Source organism: Lacerta agilis, chromosome 2, assembly GCF_009819535.1.
Source record: "Lacerta agilis isolate rLacAgi1 chromosome 2, rLacAgi1.pri, whole genome shotgun sequence".
NCBI lineage: Eukaryota > Metazoa > Chordata > Lepidosauria > Squamata > Lacertidae > Lacerta > Lacerta agilis.
This window is the reverse complement of record NC_046313.1, coordinates 78,239,023-78,263,742: the sequence shown is the minus strand read 5'-3', so window position 1 is coordinate 78,263,742 and position 24,720 is coordinate 78,239,023. Positions and strand designations below refer to the sequence as shown.

Below are 24,720 nucleotides of genomic sequence, written 5' to 3'. Positions count from 1 at the left end.
CTCAATCCCCTCTAGCCAGGGGCTGGTAAAACGTTCCCTCCCAGCCACAGTGACATCACTTGTAAGAGCACAACAATGGGTCCAGACAGTATGGCTGAGGTTTCCAGGGTGTAATGCCTGGAAGCATGTGTTATGCACTCAGGAGCGTCCCCACAGTGTCCTGCAGCACAGCACTTTTGGTGGATGCAGAGTTTTGCCGTCTTACAAATGTATATTGGCATGGATAGTTTACAGGTACAAAGAGCTATCAAAACATGCTGCCATTTCCCCAGGGAGAAACAATTGTTCAAGCAGTCCACTGCCACTGAGAGAATGCCACACCTCAAAGTATTTTAGAAAGTCAAGAGCAAAACACCAAACATTTAGCAGAACGTATATTTAGTTAAAGCACCTGATGTTATATTGACAGGTAGGGATTGAATAGAAGTTATGGGCCGACTCCAGAAGTAAGCATCTAAAATGGGGCTGTGGAGCCGATTTCTCCACCCCTCCTCCCTGTAAAATATGGTGCACTGTGGCATGGGGAGGGCTGAGGGGGAAGGAAGGATCCTGGAAAACTGGGCAAAAGCGTATTTCACAAGCAGAGCTCCCACTCTCTGAGGTTGCCTTTCCCTGATGTGTGTGTGTGGGGGGGAGGGATCACCCATCTGCCCATGCTACAGCCTACCCATTCTGTAGGGCCCCCCAACCCTTGGTGGATCATTTTTGAGGAGGCTGCAATGCAGAGGAGAAAGCACCCACGTTTGCTTCTGCCAGCACTGTTATGCACGCTTAATTCTGAATCCAACTATTTGTTTTTGAAATTGTTTCATAGTCATTTTATTAAATGGCTCTTTGATATAATTAGGCAAAAAACAAGGCCAAGACATGATGGAAGCTGGAGGGGGTTGTTTTCTCTTTGAAGGTGGTGAACCACCCAAGCAATGTTGTTCCTGGACAGTCAACAAATGCCTAAACAAACAAACACTTTAATTGGTATGCTCCACTGGAATCCATAGGAATTCTGTTATCACGAAATAATGTAATCATAAGCACGTGTAAGTTTAAATCTAAAATAAAATACTTTTTAAAGGTGATAAACCAAGTGGAAATTAGCTAGCTTCTGAAGACAGGAGTCTTAACGTAGTTAGTGAAGGAGTCCCATGGGTTCAAACAACATATTTATTAATAATTTGTATAAACAGAGAAGTAGGACAAAAATGTTAAATGGCTAATGCATCAGATTGAATGTTTTTACAGCTGCCAAATATCACAATTTTCTGAACTGGAAAGGACATTGTGAAAGGAATGCCCAACATGAACGAAACTGTTCAGACATTATGCGTTTGCTTTTTATGTTATAAAATGGTTACTTTCTGGGATGCAAAATATGGAAAATACAAACTCAAGAAACTGAAACTTAAGAGTGGGAAGGAAGAAGAAACCTAGTTAATATAGGAAACAGAAATGTAGTGAACTATATTGCCTTTCCTGCTGGCTTATAACGTTGGAAGGTAGATTGAGATTCACGTATAGAAATGAAGCTGGCAAGCATACAAAAAAGGTGAAGAAGAGCAAGAAATCAGAAGTAGTAGCCAGGACAGATAATACTGCAGAGAAGGTTATGGGAACTGCAATCCAACAACATCTGGAGGGCACCAGATTGGCGGAGGCTGGTATCAGGGCCGGATTTAGGTTTGATGAGGCCCTAAACTACTGAAGGTAATGGGGCCCTTTATATGCTCAGCTGTCCTTTGTCAACAACAAATTGTCACTTTTTTGTGTGTAGAATATGGACCTAATAGGTATCTAAAGACATTTGCACATAACAAAATATGTATTTCATCAAAGTAATTGTTGAACTGAAATACAATTAAGAAGAAGTATAAGTGCTCACTGGAAGGGCAGATCCTGAAGCTGAGGCTCCAGTACTTTGGCCACCGCATGAGAAGAGAAGACTCCCTGGAAAAGACCCTGATGTTGGGGAAGATGGGGGGCACAAGGAGAAGGGGGCGACCGAGGACGAGATGGTTGGACGGTGTTCTCAAAGCGACTGGCATGAGTTTGGCCAAACTGCGGGAGGCAGTGAAAGACAGGGGTGCCTGGCGTGCTATGAATATGATGGCTTTCTGGGAAGCAGAAAAACTTTCAGAAATTCAATGAGGTAATATGTCCCTCTTCCACAATGCTTTGCTACTGATCTCAAGAGTCATTCCGTTCCTATCCTTTATACCTGGTCAACTGAAGATGCTTCAAGCCTCTGAAAATAGTGGTCCCTGGTCCACAGTAAGTTATATATTGCACCATAAATCTGTTCATTTTTAAGATACCATAAGGTTAACATGGTTGCCTTCCTGAAACGTTCCAGCTTAACTCTAATTGTTATGTTAGGGAAAACATTAACATATTATGTAAGAAGCGGGAAGCCACAAAGCAGAAGCAATTGAAATTAACAAAAAACAAAAAACAGAGCAAGTCTTCCAGACATTGCATCAAGCTTTCTGAATGTTTCTCTTTACATAAATGGGTGAGCAGAGCTGAGTCACTTTTCCTAATGGAACTTGTTAACTATGAGTTGGTGACCAAATCAGAGAAATTCCTCCCAAAGATTAATGTAATATTAAATTTAGCCATCCTTGACATTGCTATATATTCCTGGCCTATTAATTCTATTCTTCTTAGAAGTTATTGTACTGTATAGCTGAAGGTGTTTAATAAGCTAGCTCTAGGCAGGATTTTAATGAAGTAGAAGAGCAAAACAAGTGCAAAGGTTTATAAAGTAAGGGTCCAGAATTCCAGGCATGCATAAGAGAACTGTGGGAAGGTGGGATCCTGAGCCTCACACTTGGTACATAGATGGTTATGTGTGGCCACACAGAAAAGAAAGGCAGGTGTGAGACAGGAGGCTAGTGGAGAGTGCAAACTATTCCATCAAAAATATCTCCCTTTGTTCAATGGATGTCTCTTACCCCTCCATTTATCACTGAAGGAAGGACTGTTTCCCCCCAGCTGAGACAACAGTGGTAGCTGGTGAGGTGAAAAGCAAGAAGCCCAACAGTAGGCAGAGTGAGAACCAGCATCAGGTGGAACCAGCTAATTCTAGTTTGGTCTTCATCATCCACCCAACAGTAAGCCGGTACCAGTGCTCAAAACTCCAAAAAGTGGGAGTGCAATTTCTGGGGAAGCCCTTTTCCTGGATGGGTTGAGAAAGCAAGCGGTTCCCCCAGATAAGCGATTTGAAGCAAGCAGGCAGGAAAAAAAGAAAGAAAGAGAGAGAGAGAGAACAAGAAACAACAAGGCAAGGGAAATCTGAATACCTTCCACCTGGATATTACAAATTCCACAAAAGGTAGAATATATATATATATTTTCTTGGACAGAGGGCACAGTTCACAGCAGAGGCAGGGACTGCCGAAAGGCAGATGAAGGGACAATCCCCAAACCTCATTCTGAAAGGATTGTGTTCTTGGTTTTATTTGTAAAGAATGGTTTCAAATGCTCCCCTTCTAACACGACCAACCCTATAAACATTTCACACTACGCTTGGAAGACATGCTCTCCACATAGGGTGATAGCCTCCTGCTTTGGCTGGCCCAAAGACTTCCATGCACTGTGCTCAGGCAGTATGTGATGTATTGTGTGGGAAGGGAGCTCCCCACCCCCCGCCCAACAAGTCAGTGCAGCTCTCAGGAATATGGCCACAGTATGAGGTATTTTGGTGGAGACTTCAAGATTCCCGAGGCCAGAGATCATTTACAAGATTTGTGCCTGCAATTCATGTTGCGTGAACTGGCCCAAAAGTTAGACCTTTTATAACAAGTGTGTATCGTTAGGTTAGTGCATGTTGTCTTGCCTCAAATTCTAATACAACAAAAAAAACCAAACCCACCGTTTGCTTCTGTCAATGTTAATACCAACTCCTCCTTTGTGTGTGTGTGTGTGTATAATAGAATTTATTTTTAAGATCTTCAGCATTCCTACTCCAAATAGAAGGGTGTGCGTTTGTCCTTTGAAATGCAAGAATAATTAGATTAAACCCAGTAACGAAGTCCAGATTCTCCTACTCCCATTTGCTTTGATTTTTAAAGGTAAACACATTGCCATTTCTTTTTAAGTGCTATTGCAAAGGGGTATTTTTACATTTCATGAGACATCTACATTTCCTAATTGTAAATGATATGCAAAATGATATGCACAAAATTTAAATGGAAGGAAACTTCTTAAGAGATAATGATTTTGGGGGGGAGGGGGAGGAAGCGTGTTTTTTTTTTGTTGAGAAACAGAACTTTGGGTTTTATATTATGACTCTCCTTTTGAGGTTCTTATAACACCAGATTATTATTATTATTATTATTATTATTATTATTATTTTTAAAAAACTATTCAAAGGACCAATTCAGCATTTAACATAGTAGAATAGTCAAATTCTACAGGCTCACAAGATACCAGGCACTCCAGCATGGGGCGGGAGGGGGGCGCTTCAGGATGCTGTGCATGTAATATAATAAGAACTGAAAAATAATAATAATAAAACTGCTCTTCCCCCCCACCCCTGAAAATAAATAAATCAGATTTACTTTTCGTTGCAGCCTGATCCTGTGATGATCATACAACTTCTTCATAGGGGCCTACATGTGCATAATGTGATCCAGCATGATTCAATTTTGTGATATACAGGTCCGTGATTAGAGTCTACATGTGTCGGGATCCACCTATGCTGATGTTATGGTCAACATCTGGAAATTAGGTGTGGGTCATGTGTGATCATGATGCTCCTGCAGGCACACAGGCATTGGCTTTATAGAGAGTTTAAATGCACTGCAAAGAAAATAAGCAGCACTCCAGAAAAACAACAACCCATAAATAGCTACTGTACCATTATATTGTTCTTTTGTACTTCATTTGGTTCAATTTAACTTTTTAGATAACTTTAATAAAAATGCTTTAAAAAATTGCTGATGCATTTCCACGGCAATATCAGGGTTGCAAATTTCCCATTTTCCCTTGTAATTCAGCACCTTGAAGTAGGAAAAAGTAAATGAAGCAGTGAATGATAAATGATGTGTCTAGCTTTTTGGAAACAGAATAGTGTCAAGATAAAAGGACAGCAAGCCTTGCCCAAATAAGTTAAGACTCAAAGAGAAAAGAAGCTGCTGGAAACTTTGAGGGAGCAAGATTATATGCCAGAGGCATATTCTAAAAACATTTCGGGCAGGGGGGAACCATGTTTTCAATGAAGAAAAATTATTTTTTCAAGGCTGACTCTCTTTCATTACTATGGCTAATAAATAGTCCCTCCTGTTTCATACAGGCTCAGTACTAAATACCTCGCAACAGGAATACGATAACACAGCTTGAAGCCTGCTGTTTCAACAAAGCAAGTAAAACAATGCCCCAGTGGGCGATTACATAGGAGTAGCTTATGCTTGAGGAACAGAATAGGTTAGAAATCAGGAGGGCTAAATACACAGATTCAAAGCCCAGAGTAAACTAATTGCTTCTCTGAATTAATTATTTGGGGTTTTGTTTATGGCATCATAAGCCTGGAAGGGCTCATCCAAAAACCAAATTAATCAGACATGTCCAGATCTTATTGTAGCATGTCTCTTCTTACATAGTGATCTAAATTCTTCAATTCTTAAAACAAAATAAAAAATAAAAACAATTCCTTCCAGTAGCATCTTAGAGACCAACTAAGTTTGTTCTTGAAAGCTCATACCAAGAACAAACTTAGTTGGTGTCTAAGGTGCTACTGGAAGGATTTTATTTATTTTTTATTTTGTTTTGACTATGGCAGACCAACACAGCTACCTACCTGTAACTTCAATTCTTATGTTTCAGAAGTGCCACAGTAACCCCTTCAAAGGATCAGTGCCATTCCACATAGAAAGCGGTCTAAAACAGCACACCGGACATTCGCTCTATTTACAAAGTCCCTATACAATATTTAACTCTCTGTCCTTGTGTTCATTTCAAGCAGTACAGTTAATCATATGCATTTGTAGATATGAGGTCTGCCTTGCATCTTACGCTGTACCAAATGTTAACTGTTTATATAGCCTGACCAAAACATCACACAGAACTTCACAAAATAACAGATGGTTACAAGTTGAAAGATTGCCCCATACTGTTAAGCTTGTGTAAAATTTGTGAGCAAATTGCTGTCTCTTCTCTTTTTATGGTAGTCATAATTTTTAAAAGTAACACTTCCACCTGTTGCTGTAGTTCTGCTGTTTTTCTCTTTAACCTTTAGATGACTCTAGAATGCTTCCAGCCATTATTATAAGAAATGCCACAGAAAGTTTGGTAACAAATAACCAACAGAAAGATTGTTCTAGTGAAAATATGTTTGATAAATGTTGACATTAACTGATAAATCATGGAAATGGATTACACTGAAGGCACTTGGTTATTCTTCAGATGTTCTGTTGAATGACAGAAATAATTGAGTCGCCGGGGCATGACAAATGTTCCCTTTACCAATAAATTATAGAAATGTGAATGAAATGTGGTCATTTAGGTTTTAACCTTATATACATTTGCCTAGAAGTCCCATTAACTCCATGGGGCTTACTTCTGAGCAGTCCTGTATAAGATGACATTGCTGCTGAAGGAACTTTTGAGTTGCATCTAATGTTCTATTCAGACAAGACCCACTGAAATTAATGGGCATTAGTTTCTTATGTTCATAAATTTCATTGAGTTTACTCTTAGTAGTACTAACGCTGAATGCAACATTGTTAATTTTCTTACATTTCTTCCTGGCAGCCTAAAAACGTATACTGGTAAATGTCAATTTGTCCTGAATTTCTACCAATGTCCATTGCATATAGGCATCCATATTTTAAATAACATGCACACTTCTTCGTATCTGGTAGGAATTTATAGTAGTTAGCTTACTTAAAACCATTTTCAGTATTTATTTATTTTGCAATAAATACTTTGAATTCTACAGTTAATAGTAGCGTAAGAGAGAATCTGCCACTTGTCGACAAAATGGTTGTTTATATCCACAAAGAATAACCACACACAATCCCTAAAAGTTGATATGAGATTTCAAGCAGATAGAAATTTTAAAAAGTAAACTTGGATGGCAACATTATTATTCTAGAATCATCTGAAGATTATAGTGAGCATGTTTATAGAGACATGACCATTTAAAATGTTTATACAGAAAACATTTGTAGATGATACACAGATTCCAACAAAAACACAGTACAAGTTCAGACACCATATGGCAAAGCATACACTAGCATTGATTCAAGTCATTCACAAAGACAAGCATCAGTCCTGCACTGGTCTTCCTCAAACAAACAAATGCCAAATGGATTTGAAAACTTCTCATCATGCTTCAGTTAGTTGGGGGGAAAGTCTCAATGTTAAACATCTCCGTGTTATTCAGAATGGGGGGAACTAATTAGTACACTCAACAAAACTCCATTTCCACTCAGAATTTCATACCAAGTTCATGTTAGCTATCAAACAACTCCCTGTTGCTTGATACAGATCTGAAGATGATGATGTAGCTCTGTAAATATTTCTGTTTGAGGACTGCCTTATGACTTCATGAGCCAAATAAGACATTAGATAGGCACACATACACTGTGCGTCCAATTTACGCTGCATGTCCTTAGCACTGCAACTGCTTATATACCACCGATGACCATTTACAGAAAAGTTGCAAGGAATGGGGCTACTGCATATGAAAGCAACCTCTTTTAATGAGCAAGAAGGGATTTCTGCTAATGAGTGAAGGTAGATGATACTAGTGCCTTGAAAAAACATATGCAAATTAAGCTGGGAGCACTAAAAATACCACAACTGCATCCAACATCTGCTAACCATAGAAGAGGCTGGAGCTAAGCCTAGGAATAAGCAGCAGCGATATTACATTTTAAACCAAACCTGTGGGATGAAAACTAACTATGAGATTTGCAACAATAACTGAAAGATAATTACGATGCTATTCAAGAGACTGAAGTAGAACTGAGACAATAAACTTGACTGATGAGAATAGAATAACTATTACAATATGGAATCCCTTAACAGTTTTGTAATATCACAAGGGAGACTGGCTTCTGAAGGCTGTTCCAAGTCAACTTTAGAGAAACACTGATAAATTGCAGCAAGATATCTCCAACACCTATTATGGTTTCATACTTTTCACTTTTCATATCCCTCTTTTATTTCCCTGTTTATTTCCCAGCACAGGGCCCAAGGCTGCCTGGAAATTGCACCTAGTGACTTGCAGGTCATTTTCCTAACAACGTCTGGGGGAGCGAATTGTGGTTACCCAATGTTTTGGAAATGGGACTGTGCATATGCTTAACGATGAGTTCATACTTAACAGGGCTGTTCCTGTTCATTAAAAAGCGGTTCAAAGAATGAACTACAGTGATACCTGAAGGAAATGATTTTATTCCTTGGCGTTTGAGATGCTAACAGAGCAACAATTCTGCCTTTACAACCCAGTGTTTGTGACTCTGTGCTCGAGAATATATGGAAGTCTTGTAGATCTGTAACAATGATCAAAAGCATATACTCCAGAGCTGGGAACTGATATTGGCATACTCTTAACAGGTATCATATCCGCCGCTACTTTAAACTGGTGATCATATGCCCATAACTGACATAGTGCTTTTTCCTTGGTTACCTTTGCCTTAACTCTAGTAATACAGTAGTCATAACAAATCACTGACACTGTATCCCAGGCATGTCCAACAGGTAGATCGTGATCTACCAGTAGATCACTGGGTGTCTGTGGTAGATCACCAGTAGATCAGTGGCTCCCCCCAAAGGAGCTAAAAAACTTTGGGTCCCCTAAAAAAAGCTCAACACCTTTGCCCTGCACCCCTGAAATGACCTGAACCACCAAAAATAGGGCTTTCCTTCCTAAAAAAAACCTCAATGTCGCTTTCCTCTTCCCTAAAGAAGCTTAACAACTTTTACGTGAACCCCCCAAAACAGGGCTTTCCTTCCTATCCTTCCTAAAAAAAAACTCAACAAAAAGGGGGTAGATCACTGCCAGTTTTTAAATCTGTGAGTAGATCGCAGTCTCTTAGAAGTTGGCCACCCCTGCTGTATCCAAAAGCCCCTTTCAGCTGCTCATTCCATGCTGAATAAGCACACCTTAGAAGGCAGCCCCAAAGTGACAGGCTCCGCCCCCTCAAATGCCGTACAGGTGTTCCAATTCAAGTATTCTCCCCGCCCCCTTCCTGTGGATGGTTATTCTGAACTGAATGAACAACTAAAAAGGGGCTCGGGCATTTTAGTGGAAGAGTTTAACCAAAAATTGTATTTACTAAATAATGTAGAAGGATAATGAAGCCAGATTTATTTAGTACAGCTACATTTTTGCTAAGTTTCAAAAGGCTATTAACCTTTACGGGTGGGTTTCGGGAGTTTAAAAAGATTATGGTCAGCACAATCCTACAAAGTTGAGGCGGAAGTAAGTCCCACTGCGTTCATTAGTTCTTGTTCTCTGGTATGAGCATTTAGAATTGCAGCTGCAAGCATCTTCATAATGATTTTGCTTGCTCTGGAAACTAGAAACCAAAGGACCGTAGTTATTTTTGCACTGATAATTGGGTTGGAATAGATTTGGCATTTAAAAGTTCTTGGTCCTCAATGTATTATTTATTTATTTACTTATTTATTTATTTACTAACCACATTTCGATATGACCCCAATGCTAAAGCTCTTTGGGTGGTCCATAAAACAGTTAAAGTGGTTTACACCTTAGTGACAATTTGAGTACTCAATGACCATTATCTTGCATGCATAGTTCTCCTCACAGAAAACAACATGGAGGCTTCCATGTATGTGTGACCCTATGTTTATAATTGGACCATCTAAACTACAGCCATTGGCTCTAACCTGGAGCCAAGCTACATGTGAGGCAGAAGAAAGATTTTCGTTTTTGTCTTTTAACTTTATTACTCCAAATGATCAAAGCAACAGCTCCAAGCAAAGGAGCTTAAACCTGTCCCCCCCCCACCTTAAAATTAAAATTGGGGCTTTCCCCTGCTTTTTTTTCTTGGTTGCAGAAGAAAATATAGTGGGTGCATGTGTATTTTTCGAGGAGAGAAGTAGCTGGGGCAAGGAAAAGCTTAAAGATCGCCTCTCCTGTGCCAAAGGTTTTCTGCCACTCCGGCTTTTTTTATCCATACCATGCTACTTTATTCTTTCTGCGTCAATAAAGCAAGTTGTGCAGCTTCATGAAACAAAAGTGAAAAACAGCAGTGGGGAGGGAGGCTTTCCCGCTCAATAATGGCAGGAAAAATCCAGCTGAGCACACAAACAGAGGGGCACTTGGACTTTTCCATTCAAGCCTGCTGATCTAGTAATAATTACGGTAAAACAGACGTGTGAGGGACAAAGCTATTTTGTTGTAATCATACAGGAATTCTGGGAGGCTAAATGCTGCACCCCTAATAACACAGTGACATTCTAAACTGCAGCAGTATGTGTGTGTGTATATATACACATGTGTGTTTCAATTATATTTGTGAATTATACAAGAATGATGCAACAGGCATCAAGTGGTATGTTGTGCTGGCCACAATTGTTGTTTGTGATATCATGAAATGCAATGGGGTAGCTCTGGATCATACCATATCAAAGCAGAAGCTGTACAACAACAAGAGCATGTTGCATGGAAACCTCCTTGGACAAACCATATGCTAGATGTACTGAGAGGCTTTTGATAAGACAATACAATAGGGACCAGTGAAAGGATATAGCCATGCCATGAATCCCATTGTTCCTCCGGTGGGGAATGTGACGGCCTAGGGGTGGCTTCTTCATAACTGCCATGCCCATTTGATGGTTGCCTATTATTTTCAAAGTGATAACAAAATGGACCCTTTATTGTGCAACTCAGCAGTCCACTCCATGTCCATTTTGTTCAAATAGCTCTCACATTGTGTCTGAATTGTAACTCTCAGTGGGTGACTCGACTGCTTACAATGCCTGGCTTTGATTTAAGCAATGTTATGCTCTCCGGTTCATTACAGCTGTGACACTGTAAAGCATTTCACTGATCACCATTGTACCATATTCATGACACTGTGGAAACATGAAGAGTTGGTGATTTCTTTTGAATAAGTATTGATTGAAAATAGTTTACCTTTTGAGCCTGAGGAAGCTGGAAAAAAAACAAGAACAAAATAGAACAAGCCATCATTATATAATTGATGTGATATATTAAAACGTGAGTTTAGCTGCTTCATTAATTTAAAAAAATCACCAAGCTAATAAAAATAGAGGAAGTAACAGGAGAAATATTTCCAATTAATTCAACCTGCTGCATAAACATGGGACTATAGGAGGAACGAAAGGGCAGCTTGTCTGCTAATTATCACTAGCACTATGCAATTTGTTAAAACACTGCAGTGCTAGAGGAAAGGGATGTTTTCCCCAAAAGATATGGTATCACACTTGAATTGTGAAGTTCCATCTTCCTGTACACAAATATAATTCAATGTAGAGGTAACTGCATCATTTAAAAGGCCTTTCTTGGATTTCTAAGGTCCTTCTTACTGTTAAGATCCATTCCAATTAATGGATCGTTCAAAATACAGTCGTACCTCGGGTTACGTACACTTTGGGTTACGTACTTTTCGGGTTACGTACTCCCGTAACCCGGAAGTGTAACCTGCCGTGCGGGCGATCCGCGCATGTGCAGAAGCGTTCTGCACACTTCGCGCATGCACAGAACGCGTTGTTCGGGTTACGTACATTTCGGGTTACGTACAGCGACCCGGAACCAATTAAGTATGTAACCCGAGGTACGACTGTACATATTCATAATTGTGTGCACATATTTAAACACAAGTATGAGCTGCATTTGAGTGCCTGTGCATAAGACACAATTATGATTTTGTAAAGGAAAGCTTCATGCTACTAAACGGCAGAATGATACTGTTACTACTGAAACTGTCACAATTATTTGAGAGCTGAATTGCAACTGTAAAATCTGTGCCATTTATCTTACATTCTTCCAAACCGATCAAAGTTGCTGTTGATATCTAAATAAAGGCATACTCCAGTGAAAAGCTACACACTGATTTATGTCACTGAAATCAGTGTGAGATGATTTAGAGTTTTCAGTAGGAGAACTGAGAAAATATTTGACCCTTCTGTTGAAATCACTGGGCCACTGAAATGCTTAACTTTGCCTACATTACTCCCGAAGAAGACATGCTGATTCAGTCCACACAGATGTACTCATCAGGTATACCATGAGCTACGACTCAAATGAACAATCCAAAATAGGGCTCTACAACTGTACTGTACATCATACATTATAGGGATGAGGAAGAAAATGGCTTGCATTTTAATGTGAGCGTACTTAACTTGCCCTTCCCAAACCATTGTATGACTTGAAACACAGCTATCGTTCAAACTTTGCACTACGCTTGTTTTTGCAATGTAGTTCTACAATGCAGAAAAGTATACAAAAGGGGGTATTTTAAGGGAAAGTGCACACACACAAAAAGTATATTAATGAAAACAATGTGCAAAAGTGCATTATATTGGTGAAAACTTCCTGGAAAATTTACATACGGAACTGTGCAATGTGCATGAAAATACATACAGGTTTTTGTGAGAACTTTTAAGTAAGCATTGCAAAGTGGTGTGGAAATGGAGTGAACTGAACTTGAGACTGCAAAAGTAAGAAACCCAAAAGGACAGATTTGTCCATCCCTACACACACATCACTGGCTAGGTAAAACAACTACATTGCATAGTCCCAACTCCAGGGTTGGGAGGGTAGCCACTATTGTCTGGTATTTTGTCAATAAAACTGAGCATTATTAACCAGTAGAGTCAATTACAAGCCCCCCGCCCTCTGCCAACACACCCACACACCAATCCTTTAGTATTTTCATTTAAACTCAATTAACTTCCAACCATGAAGTGCCTGTCTTGATCTGATCCCCCTAAGAAACAGTGTCAGCAGCAAGTGCTTTCATTAGAAGCATCAGATGAAGACAGAAAACCACAACAAATTTAGAAAATGCATTGCATGCAGTGTAGAAACACAGATCAGTATTAGCCAAAGAGAACAGCTGATAAAATACCTCCCAGCTGGAATCTACGAGTTGCTGACCTCTTCCTTAAATATTCTACTTCCAATTTAGTAGGGAGATGCTGGAAGTTTCCAACAGACAAGTGCAAACATTACCGGAAGAACCCATGTTCCTCCTAGCCAATTTGACTTCCGTCCAGTCTTCCTTGCACTGACTGCCATGCCTTCAGTATCATCAATTGCTTGTTTCAATTACAGGTTTCCACGCATGCATTCTTCACACATGAAGTTTTACAGTCTCAAGGCTGCCATGCATCAACAGGGATTCTTGCCCATTTTGCTCATGGGAATAAAAATTGCTTGGCCAGGAAGGGTTAAAAAGAGAGAATTATCCTCTGAATTGAAATGATTCTGGATTAGAACCCTGAGAAGTGCTGCTGTGACATCAATGTCATGCTCCAGAATTTGGAGGACAAATCTTACCGGCACAGAAGCTGAGGCATCTATGCTAAAGCATATAGGGTAAATAGCTCTGCTGGTGCAAGCAATTTTGGCTACACAATGGCACTTCCTCCCCCTCTCCTTTCCACTTCCTCCTAAATATATTCTGGGGTTTTCCCCAACCCTGTGGAGCAGATTTATAGGGCATGGGGTAGTGGGAAGAGAGGGAAAGGAAGTGTCGTTGTACATCCAAAGCTGTTTGTAGAAAACCAATGCAGCTATGTTCAGAATGCATTTTAAGTCATATGAATAAAACTAAAGGAAGAATGAAGGGCCAGTTAGAAGTGGCTGACTTGATGGGGGTAGAGTTCCTTTACTTGCTTCCTGGCAGGTGAGTTGCTGTTGTTTACTGGGAGGGGAAAGGGCTGGGTTGAGGTGGTGGGGAGGTTGGTGCAGTAGTACGGCACAGCAGAAGCACTGGATTGACTCTACCAGTGCCTTCCGATAGGTTGACCTCTGCACTGCTTCATCTCTCCTGGTAAGTAGGAGAGGCACATGATTGAAAAGCTAGCATAGCGTCTCAGTCCTTCAGCTGCTTCTGCATTTAGGATAGTCTCTTCCCAAAATCTACTGGATCCAAATGGTTTCCATAATTTTTCAGGAAAGTGTTTGACTGACTGTCCGGTTTGGCATTGTTCTAGGCACACAGGCAACTTGACTTAGTAACTCCCAGGTTGTCTCCTCCTCCTTGCCAGAAGAGTTCAAGCATCTTCCTGGTTTACTGAGGGAAACTGAGGGCAGTGGGGCAGCATGGGAAATGGCTAAAGCATAGTCAGAGAAAAACTGAACCTGACCATGCGTGAGACGCAGAGGGCATCTGTTACCATATTTATGGTCAAGGTCTTGTTGAATCTGTGTGGTCTCATCCGGTGGAGATATTCCCCGTGGTGAAAAGATTGTGAACCCTTGTTCGATTAGGGCTTTGAAATAAACTGTAACAAATTTGAAAATAAAACCCTATATATATAGGAATGTAGGACTCGCACCCAGTTCTTAGGTTTCATTGGTGATGCAATAAACACTCCAAAAAAGGGATGCAATTCTATACGGAAAGCTGTATGAAGCACCTTCTCACATTTAGCACCAGGCATTCCTTCTATTTGCAACCCCGCTATGCAATATTTAATATACTATATACTTTCCCCCTTTTCAAGCAGTACAGCTAATCATATGCATCTGTAGGCATGGGGTCTGCATTTTATCTTATACTGTAGAAAATGTTAATTGTTTATATAGCCTGACCAAAACATCACACAGAACTTCACAGAGTAACAGATGGTTACAAGTTGAAAGATTGCCCCATACTGTTAAGTTCATGTAAAAGCTGTCAGCAAACTGATGTCCTAGGTATACCTCTGCTCTGTTAATGGCAGCCGTAATTTTAAAAAAGTAATACTTTTGGAAACAATTTCAAATTCGCTGGATTGACTTCAGGTGCAAATAATCTGTAGGATTTAGGGCTCCTCTGACTGTAAAAAAGAAAATATTTTAATTGTTTTAAATAACTTTTAAAATGACTTTAAACTTAGTAGTAGAGAGAAGGTGATCTAAAACATCCTTTTCACGTTCAGTATTAGTGCAAGTCATCATTATCAGTGCCAGGCTTTTGACTACCACCTCAGAATTCCAGTCCAAGAAGGAAGTAAGCAGCAGCTCCCAAAGGGTCGCTTTTGGAACTGTGCAGTCCCTGTAATAGCTCATTCATCAGACTTGAGAATGAGGAACTTTAGCAGTCCCCAAGTGTTGCTTGCCTTGCAACCCCACGGAAGATTCAAATTCAATCACAGGTCTCCCGCAGTCAGGGGGAGGGGAAGGAACCCTCAGCACCCCTTCTGCACATGCATGGCCTGAGGACTTCATGCTCGCTTGTGCTTCTCCTGCTCCACAGAGTCAGCTATGGCCTTTAATTTATTCATATCCCATCTTTCTTTCATCATGGATCCCCAAAGCAGTGTGCGTGTGGGGTTCTGGTATCCACATGTCCAGGCAACTGACTAAACCAAGCTACTGACATTGCAACTGAATCTCAAAGAGATTGAGAAAGTGATCATAAGAAGGGAAGGGCAGAAGAAGGCTGATAAGGGAAAGCTAAGGCAAACAACGCAGATCGTACACTCTCATACAAATGGACAAAATGTTTTTAAAGCACAAATCACAAGCCTGAGGAGTAGGCAGCTGGGGAGTACACACACACACACACACACACACACAGAGAGAGAGAGAGAGAGAGAGAGACTGCTCTGGGTCAACATGAGAAACGACTTGGTCAAGAGGAAGAGAGGAGCCAGTAATGGACAAAGACCTGTGATTCCTGTATTCAGGCACAAGAGGGCAGCATAACTTATTGATGCCATGCGTTTACCACCTCTGGAGAAATGCCTATTTTTGGGGAAGGAAATAGTTAACATATAAATATTTCTGCAAATTCTTGGAAAATCAGCAGATTCCTATGGAAAAGGGCTGAAAATAACTCATAGGAATGAACAGATCAGATTAAAGTGACATGGATTAGAAATTTGACCATCCCTACCTCGAAACCAAATAAAATAAAGCTAAAGCTAAGGCACTTTCTGATCTTGGTAATCCTTGCCCCGTCACATGTGCCCAACCTAACCCTGTTGACAAGCAAATGGGCCAGGGTGGAAAGCTTATGAAGAGTATATAAAATGACCCTGACTAAGCTGTAGCTCAGTTGAGTTGGGGGAATGTTTCTAAAACTTTATTCAAACAGTTATTCAAATTTATGAAATCTCGCATTTGCACAGCATTACTGATCCCAAGATTTGGGACTGTTCCTGCTTTATAGGAGAAACACATTGTCCAATGTCCGCGTAGGTCACTCAGCTGTTTGACAAAATGTTCTCATTCCTCAAAACATGCTAATTTCAACACAAAATTCAAAACTCATTAAACTTTGGCTCAGCTCTTATATTTTGACAACATGAATTCACCTATTATGATATGCAACAATTCTTAAGGAAATTCTAGCTGTTTGGTGAACTTTAGCAAGAGTACAGGAAGAGTTTCCGCTCCTATGGAGCTGGAAGAAAGATTGGTTAAGTTTGGTATGTTGCAGAACACCTCTCTCAATTCATCTTTTTGATTCATAAAGATTAATAAATATATTGGGCAGGGTTCAACTAGGGTGTTGCATGCATGGAATGAGGTCCACTTGTACAACGGGATTTTCACCCTACTCCTCCAACTGTGTGCCCCCACACTTTCCTCCCCACTGTGTGCAGGCAGGAGAGAGGAGGAAAAGTTTTACTGTGCGAGTAGACTCCATCCAACAGACACATAGCCCACTAAGTACTAAAGTACTATCTTGCATTCCACCCATCACTTTGGTCATTTTGGCCTCTTTCAGAAAGTGGCATATATACTTCATTGAACTGGCCTGACTTTTGGTGCTACTACCTCTCATCTAAAAGGCTTCTTTAAAACATCACATTCCTAATAATTACAAAAAAGTATAATAAGAGTACTAAAACATGACTATTCGTTGACTGTTTACCTTCAAATTTAGTCCTAAAATGCTGTCATAGTAAATATAAAATCGAAAAAAAAGTCTAGTAACTGCAGCACAGACCAAGAAATATCCAGTTCAACAATGGGTGCATTCACATCTTTTTTTCTTTTTCTTTTAAAAAGGCTGATTAGCCATTATTAACAGTCACTAAGGGTCTGACTTGCTGGACACATAGTACAGTATAACAACCAACTAAGTCATAACCAGAGGAAATCAATCAGCTTAACTCCATTTATGTGAATGGGTGTGCTCTGCATATGACTAACACTAGATATCACCACATAGCTCAAGATCTAAGGAACCATTGTGTGATAAATCTTCATTCTGTTGCTAGATTGTTTAGCAGTTAGTTGCATGAAGCATGAACGACTCACATTAGACCTGGTTAGGATTTTCTTTGAAATTACTTGTGCTGCTTTGACTGACACTTTCCCTCCTGAGAGGCCACAGGAAACAAACAATTTTCATAACAGTAGAAGCAAGGGTTCTTGGCTGACCCTTTACAGCAGAGCATACAAATTACTTATCTCTGCAAAACCCAGTGGGTACTATTGACTCCAGTGGTTTCTTCAGGCTCTGCCAAGACAAGTGTTGAGCAAAAGAAAAGGCTCCTCAAGCTTTCTAATCCTCAAAAGCAGAGTGTAACAGTTCTTTTTCTTGCATCTAATGGAAATGTTTTTCCCCCCTCTTCCTCATACCTTTGCCTGTTTGTCTTTTCAATGCCAGCATTTTTAATTAAGCATTTTAAATTCAGGTTCACATTAGTATCTTACTTAAATAAAGTGCAAATAATCATGATTCAGTTTCAATCCCTTTCTATGTCTTGCACATGTTATCATGTTTATTATATATATTTTGCTAATGTTTTACAAGGCAGAATATAGGCCAGTTGAAAACAATGTCCACTTGGAGGTCCCACTGAGTTCAATGAGACTTACTAGGAAGGATGCCTAGGACTGCGGTCCAAGTAAATTGCAAGACAAATATTTAAGGAAGAAAAGACAAAGCTGGCTGTTTTGAGCATTGGGGAATATAAAAACAGCTCAGATGAGAAATCACCAAAGATCACTTTTCATTGTTGGAGGATATTCAATAATTACAACACAGGAAGGGCCTCAATCTGGCTCTGGTCCTGTACTTTAGTGGCTAATTTATTCATGGTTCCTCTTTTTCATTGCATTTGTGGCATTAAACTATGTTATGAAATTGAATTACAAAACAATTAGCATGATAATAAATACCTTTCCAACACACCTAGCACACACTTTCCTTTTTTTATTGTCATTTGTTAAAATCTGAGAAAAAATTTTTTTTATGTTTACAGAATGTTTTTAAATTATCTACCACTCTATACCTACAGGAAGTAGGGTGCTCTGTAGGGGTGTGTGTGTGTGTGTGTGTGTGAGAGAGAGAGAGAGAGATAGAGAGAGAGAGAGAGAGAGAGAGAGATGTGCCAGTTGATATGTGGGTTGATATGTGAGAGGGATACCTTCCAAGGCCTAGGCCAAGTTTCCTACATCTGAAATTCAACAAAGGTGTGGCCTAATTTGAACCCATACACTGGTGTCATGTCTCCTTCTTTGGGGGGGGGGGATAAGGCTCCAGGGACAGGGGTTCAGCGTATATGCCTGCAATTTCTCTTAGTTTAACTGTGCAGCGCAGTTCAGTTTGTCTTGAATCTTCCACCTCTGAGCTTCCGAAGATGACCCCTAGCTCCAGTGTTATAAGAGACAGATAATCTTTTGCAGGAGGTATCCCGTTTTACAACAGTGCTTTCTATGCCCTGAAAAAAAAGAATCTCGGTTTAGCTTGGATTGCTAACTTACGTTTGATTTTTGTTGTGCACAAGTTTTTAAAACTTTCTTTTAAGACCTACGTCTCATTTGAATTGATGGTGTTTTTATTATTGGCTTATCTTTTATTTGCCTTTTCATCACTGTATAAATGTAATTATAGTTTTTTTATATAGTCGTGGGTTGTCTCCAATGATTCTTGAGAAAAAGTTTGGAACGGGAGACTAAGGAAGGGAGGAACTGGTGTAAACAGCCTCCCCCAAACTCCTCTCCCATTCAGGAATCGTTGGATATTCATACGTATGTAAGATTTTATCAGCATTGTGAAACATATGCCTTGTTGAATGGAGCCAAGCAATGCCAAACCACTTCTGCAATTGGGAATGGGGGAGACATTCCATTTTGTTGGCATTTAAGAGTGAACTTTGTAGCTTGCACTTTCCAAAACAGGATATGAAGTGAAGCACGGCCATCCAGCAGAATTTGCATTTCATTGGGTTTTGTAGGTTTATATTGCTACTGTCCCATTCTACTACTTCTACTCTTGGCAGAGCAAAGAAGAGGCTGTGCCTTATCAAGTCATACTAGGCTGACTTTGTTATTAGCCCTCCTCCACAACTTGACAGCAAAGGGGGAGTCATTTCCTGCCTGTCTACCTACTGGGTAGATAGGACAGAAAACGGCCACAACAGCAAGAGTGGAGATACTCAGGCCCAGAGCCAGCTGTGGCCCACCAGGCATCTCTACCCCCCCCCCGACTCTCTCTGGCCCTTGGAACTGTTCTCAGGCCACATCCCTCACCAGACCAAACTTGTCTTGCAACTCTGATAATGCCTCTTGCTTGTAAGGAATGGGGGATTATGTGTGTAGAAGCTAGCCTACTGCACCGAAGTAAAATATCATTGGGTGGAAGACTGTTTTTAAACTGGTTTAACTGCTTTTTGAATGTTTTTAACTGTAACTGATTTTAGATATTTTAAATTGTAGGATAATCGTTTTTTTTGGGGGGGACGTCATACTCTGCTTAGAATATTTTTATTTTGCTTTTGTTTCAAATGGTATATCTGTCTGCTGAGCTCCTGGGGGAGGAAGGGTGGGGTGTAAATTAAGCAAATAAATAGTAAGATTTGAATTAATTCCTCTGCTCACTGTGGTCTCTGGTCCTGCCTGTCACAGAAGATGGCCCAGAACATCGATAGTAATAAATAAAACAAATTAAGAATTCTGAAATGGGGAAATAAATGGCTCCTGAATTCGGAAACAATGCAGGCCACCAGTGGATTTTCACCAGATTTTGCAGCAAGTATGGTAGGCCACCTTCAGTGAGCATGTACCGGTATTTGGAAGAAGATTTTGTATTTTCCACAACTGGAAATGTATCCCTTGAACGAATGGCTGAAGGAATGTTACTATTCAAACTCACATGAAAGCAGAAAATTAAATTTGTGTCTCTCTCTGTGTGTGTGTATATATATATATATCTGTAAGAAAAGGTTAAGATAACCAGGATGGGAGCTAGTCCCCTCCCCTAGCTTAATATAATTGATTTAAACTCATATGGTGGAAGTATTTCACATCCCATATGAATATCCAAAAATAAATGAATGGGCAAGAATAAGAAAAAAAGAAGACATGCATATATGCATATACGTATATATATATATATATATACACACACACACACACACACACACACACACACACACATTGCAGATGGCATGTATTGCAAATTGATGTCACTTTCCAGTCATTTTAGTTAAATTCACCATTATATCCCACCTTCAATAAGCTTCCGATAGAAATTACAGGGCATAGCTATGGCTTTCCCCCCTCTCTTGCCACTACCCTTGCTCTTAGCACTTATTGGCTGCCGTGCAAAGATGCTTGCAAGGCAGAAAGCATAATTTTAATTAGTGCCAAGCCTAATCATTTTTAAACGAGGTATTTATGAAAATTGATGGGAAGGTGAAACACAACAGCAGGGCTATCATTTCTCACACAGGAATACTCTGGCACGAAATGGAAAGGGGCATCGACAGATCACGTAAGTGTATGGAACACACACACACACACACACACACACATTTATTTTCTAGTTTGTGACAAATTAGAAAAAGGAATGACACGTGCGCACAGGTCTCCTCAGACCCGGAAGTGCACCGGAAATGATGCTTGCGCATGCGCACAAACTATTTCCGGTGCTCCGCCGACCCGGAAGTGGGCAGCCGTGCCGCGCCGCGCCGGTAAGAGCGGGTGGGGTGGGGGTTGCTGCGGGTCGGATAACTGAGTCCCTCGGGCTGTATCCAGCCCACAGACCTTGGTTTGGGGACCCCTGATTATGAGGGGCATCCTAATTTCTGTGTTGTTAAGTGGATACATTCTGTCAGGTGATGGTGTGCTTTTGTTAATTGTCTCAGAGTTTCTGCTTTTGCATGTAACTCTTTTTCTGTCACTGCTTTGGGAAACAGGGGAGGATGTGGTTTTCAGGCTTTATCAGTAAATACATGGACAAGAAGTTCCTCTGGAAAGTAACAGCAGGAAACATACCTTGGTGCTGATATTGAAAGAGGAGTAATAATTGGGACTGTGGGAAATTTTAATAATGGAGCTTTTTTGTCATTATCATTGTATACTTCTTCTATTAGGCCATCTATCAAACTGTTACATTGATGGATAATATAAATGTATTAATTTGGTTTATTCACCTTAGATTATGCTTCCATGGTAGATCTTCTACAGTGAACCCTGAATAAAGTAAGAGAAGATTACACCACTAGCAGAGGAAGAGTGGAGCGGGAGGAGCGCATCGCCCCCGGCACCATGATCCCAGTGGGGTGCCATCGTGGCTGCCCCCCCCCGCACTGGGCACCACGCCCCCCAGGATGTGTGCCAGCCACGCCCCCACCTGCTCTCCACCCCCAGTGCTGGAGCATGAAGCTCCGCCACTGGATTACAAACATTCCCCCCCCCACCACCCTCATGTTCCCAAATCTCCCCCTCCCCCGCAGCTGGAATCTCAGAATGGGTAGTCAAGGGACAGACCTCTAGCCCTATTTGGGTGTTATTTATATCCTGAGTGGACTATTTGTAGTGGTGGTGAGGGGGGGGGGAGTAAATAAATCTCAATTGTTGCTTTTTAAAAATAACTTTTTAAGATTTGATGAACATATATTCTCTGGTAAAGATAGCAACACACAGCATGTAGCCAACCTCCAGATCTAGTATTTTATGGTTTATGGATTATTGTGCAAACAAATGCTTTACATAGTAATGCACCATGTGAGTATAGTGACAACAATTGAAAGGAAAGAGACTTGCGCCTGGGACCCCAGAACAGCAACATTCCACTCCATTGCCATAATACAAACCTAGTAAAGTATCATCCAGTTCAATCCTATGCATATTCACTTAGATGTAAGTCCCATTGTTTCTATTTGAGAGTACTTCTAGGTAAGTTTGCACAGGATTGCAGTCTGGCACAACTGGAACAAAAGGGTGCCTCTGATAAAGGAGAATGTAACCTACCAAAGCTCATGACACAATCCTTTCATTAACTTTTATGGTGCCACAGACAGGATCTGTGTTTGAGTTTACTTTAAAAGACTAGTATGGCTATTCTTCTGGAATGTTGCATCTGCCTCAATCATAGTTTTTCATCTGTATTTTCCAATACTTTTCCAATTCGTTTGTGAAAAGTTCAATTATGTCTAGTGTCGCCAACAGGAACTGATGGCAGTACGATCAGTTTATTGATCAATAGCTTTACTCTGAGCAATGGACGGTGCACACCATCTGTTAGTAAGTCTGAAGTTAACACATTTCACTACTAGTTTTTAAAGCTACAGCTTATGAATTAGCTGCTCTGGGCCATTTCAGGGAGATACTCTGTAGAATGATTATAGTTTTGCAAAGGGATACATACTTTGTTCTTTTTCCATACTACAAGCAACTCTGTAATAGACATATAGAAACTGTAGGCTGACTGGAAACTACAGAAACCAGCCCAAGGGAATAATTGGAATGTTTCCACCTTCCACCATTAGTGCATTTTCAAAAATGAGAATTTTGCATAAAGTTTGTTTGTTTATTTATTTATTTATTTATTTATTATTACACATTAGTGTGTTTTTTCTCGTTTGATCTAATACATGAGAAATGCAGAAATAAATTCTTCCTTCATTTAATGATTTGTTGCCTTTTGATTTTCAGGTTTGGATCCTGACAGGCGCAACTAAATTTCCAGTGAAAACAGGTCTGAAAAATCTAAAAGCATTCTTTGTCCTCTCAGAGAAAAGGGTTGTACATCAATGACAAGTTGAAAAATTCCTTGCCCTGCTATATCTCCAGCACACAGGTGTGGAAGACATGTGTAGAGAAGAGTTCCCATTGGGATATTCTGGTAAATCAAAACTGAACACCAAGCCTGCTGCCTGTGATTTATAGAGATAATATTCCATAGCAGAAGACTGCGAGTTAAAGAGACAAACCACTGAGCACTATGAAGAGCATCCCCAAAGATGCAGCACAAGATTCTCTTATAAGCAGTTATCCTGTAAATTCTAAAGTCACTAGGGTGCAATCCACACTCAAGGTTCTTTCGTTTATGAGGTACTTCTGTACTGGTATGTTTCGCTAATGCAAATGCAGATCAGGGGGTCACACTGTAAAGAATACATGTTTGCACAACATGGTAAAACCAACTATGCCTTCCTAGGATCATACTAGCCTGCTGACTCCCTGTGCCTGCTTTGCTCCTTCCTGGACTTTTCAGCAGAGCAGCTAAGCCAGCAGCTGTTTGGGGACTACAATTCCCATCATCCCTGACCACTGGCCCTGTTAGCTAGGGATGATGGGAGTTGTAGTCCAAAAACAGCTGGAGGGCCAAGTTTGGCCATCACTGAGCTAAGCCCAGGATTGGCTTACTGTGTCATTCAAACCCAGGCTTGTTATAAAGCTCTTTCCTCCTTAGCGATGAGTTGTAGTTCAGAACAAACCTTGGCTACAGCTTGTGATTAAAGGGGACAGAGATTGATATAGAGCCAAGGTCCAGGAGCTGCCATGCTGCATTGAGCTAAAAGGACCAGGATGAACAAAGCGGCTATGGGCACCTCCCTGGATGCATGAACGTTCACACTAAACCATGGTTTGGTTTAGTATTATATGTGAATGCAACCCCTTTATCTCCCTTGGGATGTGAAATAAAAAAGTGGGTGATTCTTAAGTCGCATGTAGTGTATTGTATTTCTTTGTCACACCACACCACACTGCGCCACACCTTTGTTTATTTCTGATCACAGAGAATGACTGCACACACAGGGTGCATTGAAAAGAAGTCCTGTGAAAAGGAGGAGGGAGATGGAGAACAATCACAGCACTCCTCCCTCACCCTTGTGAAAAGTGAAAGTTTGGGGGAATGGGCTTTCAAATGAAATACATCTGTGCAGGTGCTTATTGAGACTCAGCACCACCACCCAAAAATATGATGATCAGTCATGGAGGCTCAGACTTCCTCCCCACAGATTCATTCCTAAAGAAAGGTGAAGGGGGGTGGGTGGGGATGTAGTTCTGGAGGATGGAAGGCACTCCCACCAATAATAGTTATAATGTAACATGTTTGTTGCACATAAAATAAATCTGAAAAATCCCAGAATAAAGTAGCAGAAGTAGTGGGATAACTGCAAGTTGGTGAATGAGTCATGATTCACGAGAAAGCAAGAAGCATACTACCACCAAAAAACCCCCACACTCCTCATGTGGACTGGGTCTAGGTTAGAGGGCAATTAGAATGTACAGTAGGTTGACTACATGGAGTAATCCAGCAATTTCTCATTTTTGGCACTGTTTTATGAATTTGATGTCATTAGACCCTTCAACACCTCCAGCAA

At 40.5% G+C, this 24,720-nt stretch overlaps 1 protein-coding gene across 1 annotated transcript in view; it reads right to left on the bottom strand.

The window, feature by feature from the left end:
* CACNA2D3 (calcium voltage-gated channel auxiliary subunit alpha2delta 3) overlaps positions 1-24,720 on the bottom strand; it is a 487,051-nt gene that overhangs the window by 134,000 nt on the left and 328,331 nt on the right. Inside the window, exon 14 of the mRNA XM_033140932.1 lies at positions 11,108-11,125. Coding sequence (XP_032996823.1) covers positions 11,108-11,125 — 18 coding nt within the window. The remainder of the gene's footprint in view (positions 1-11,107; positions 11,126-24,720) is intronic.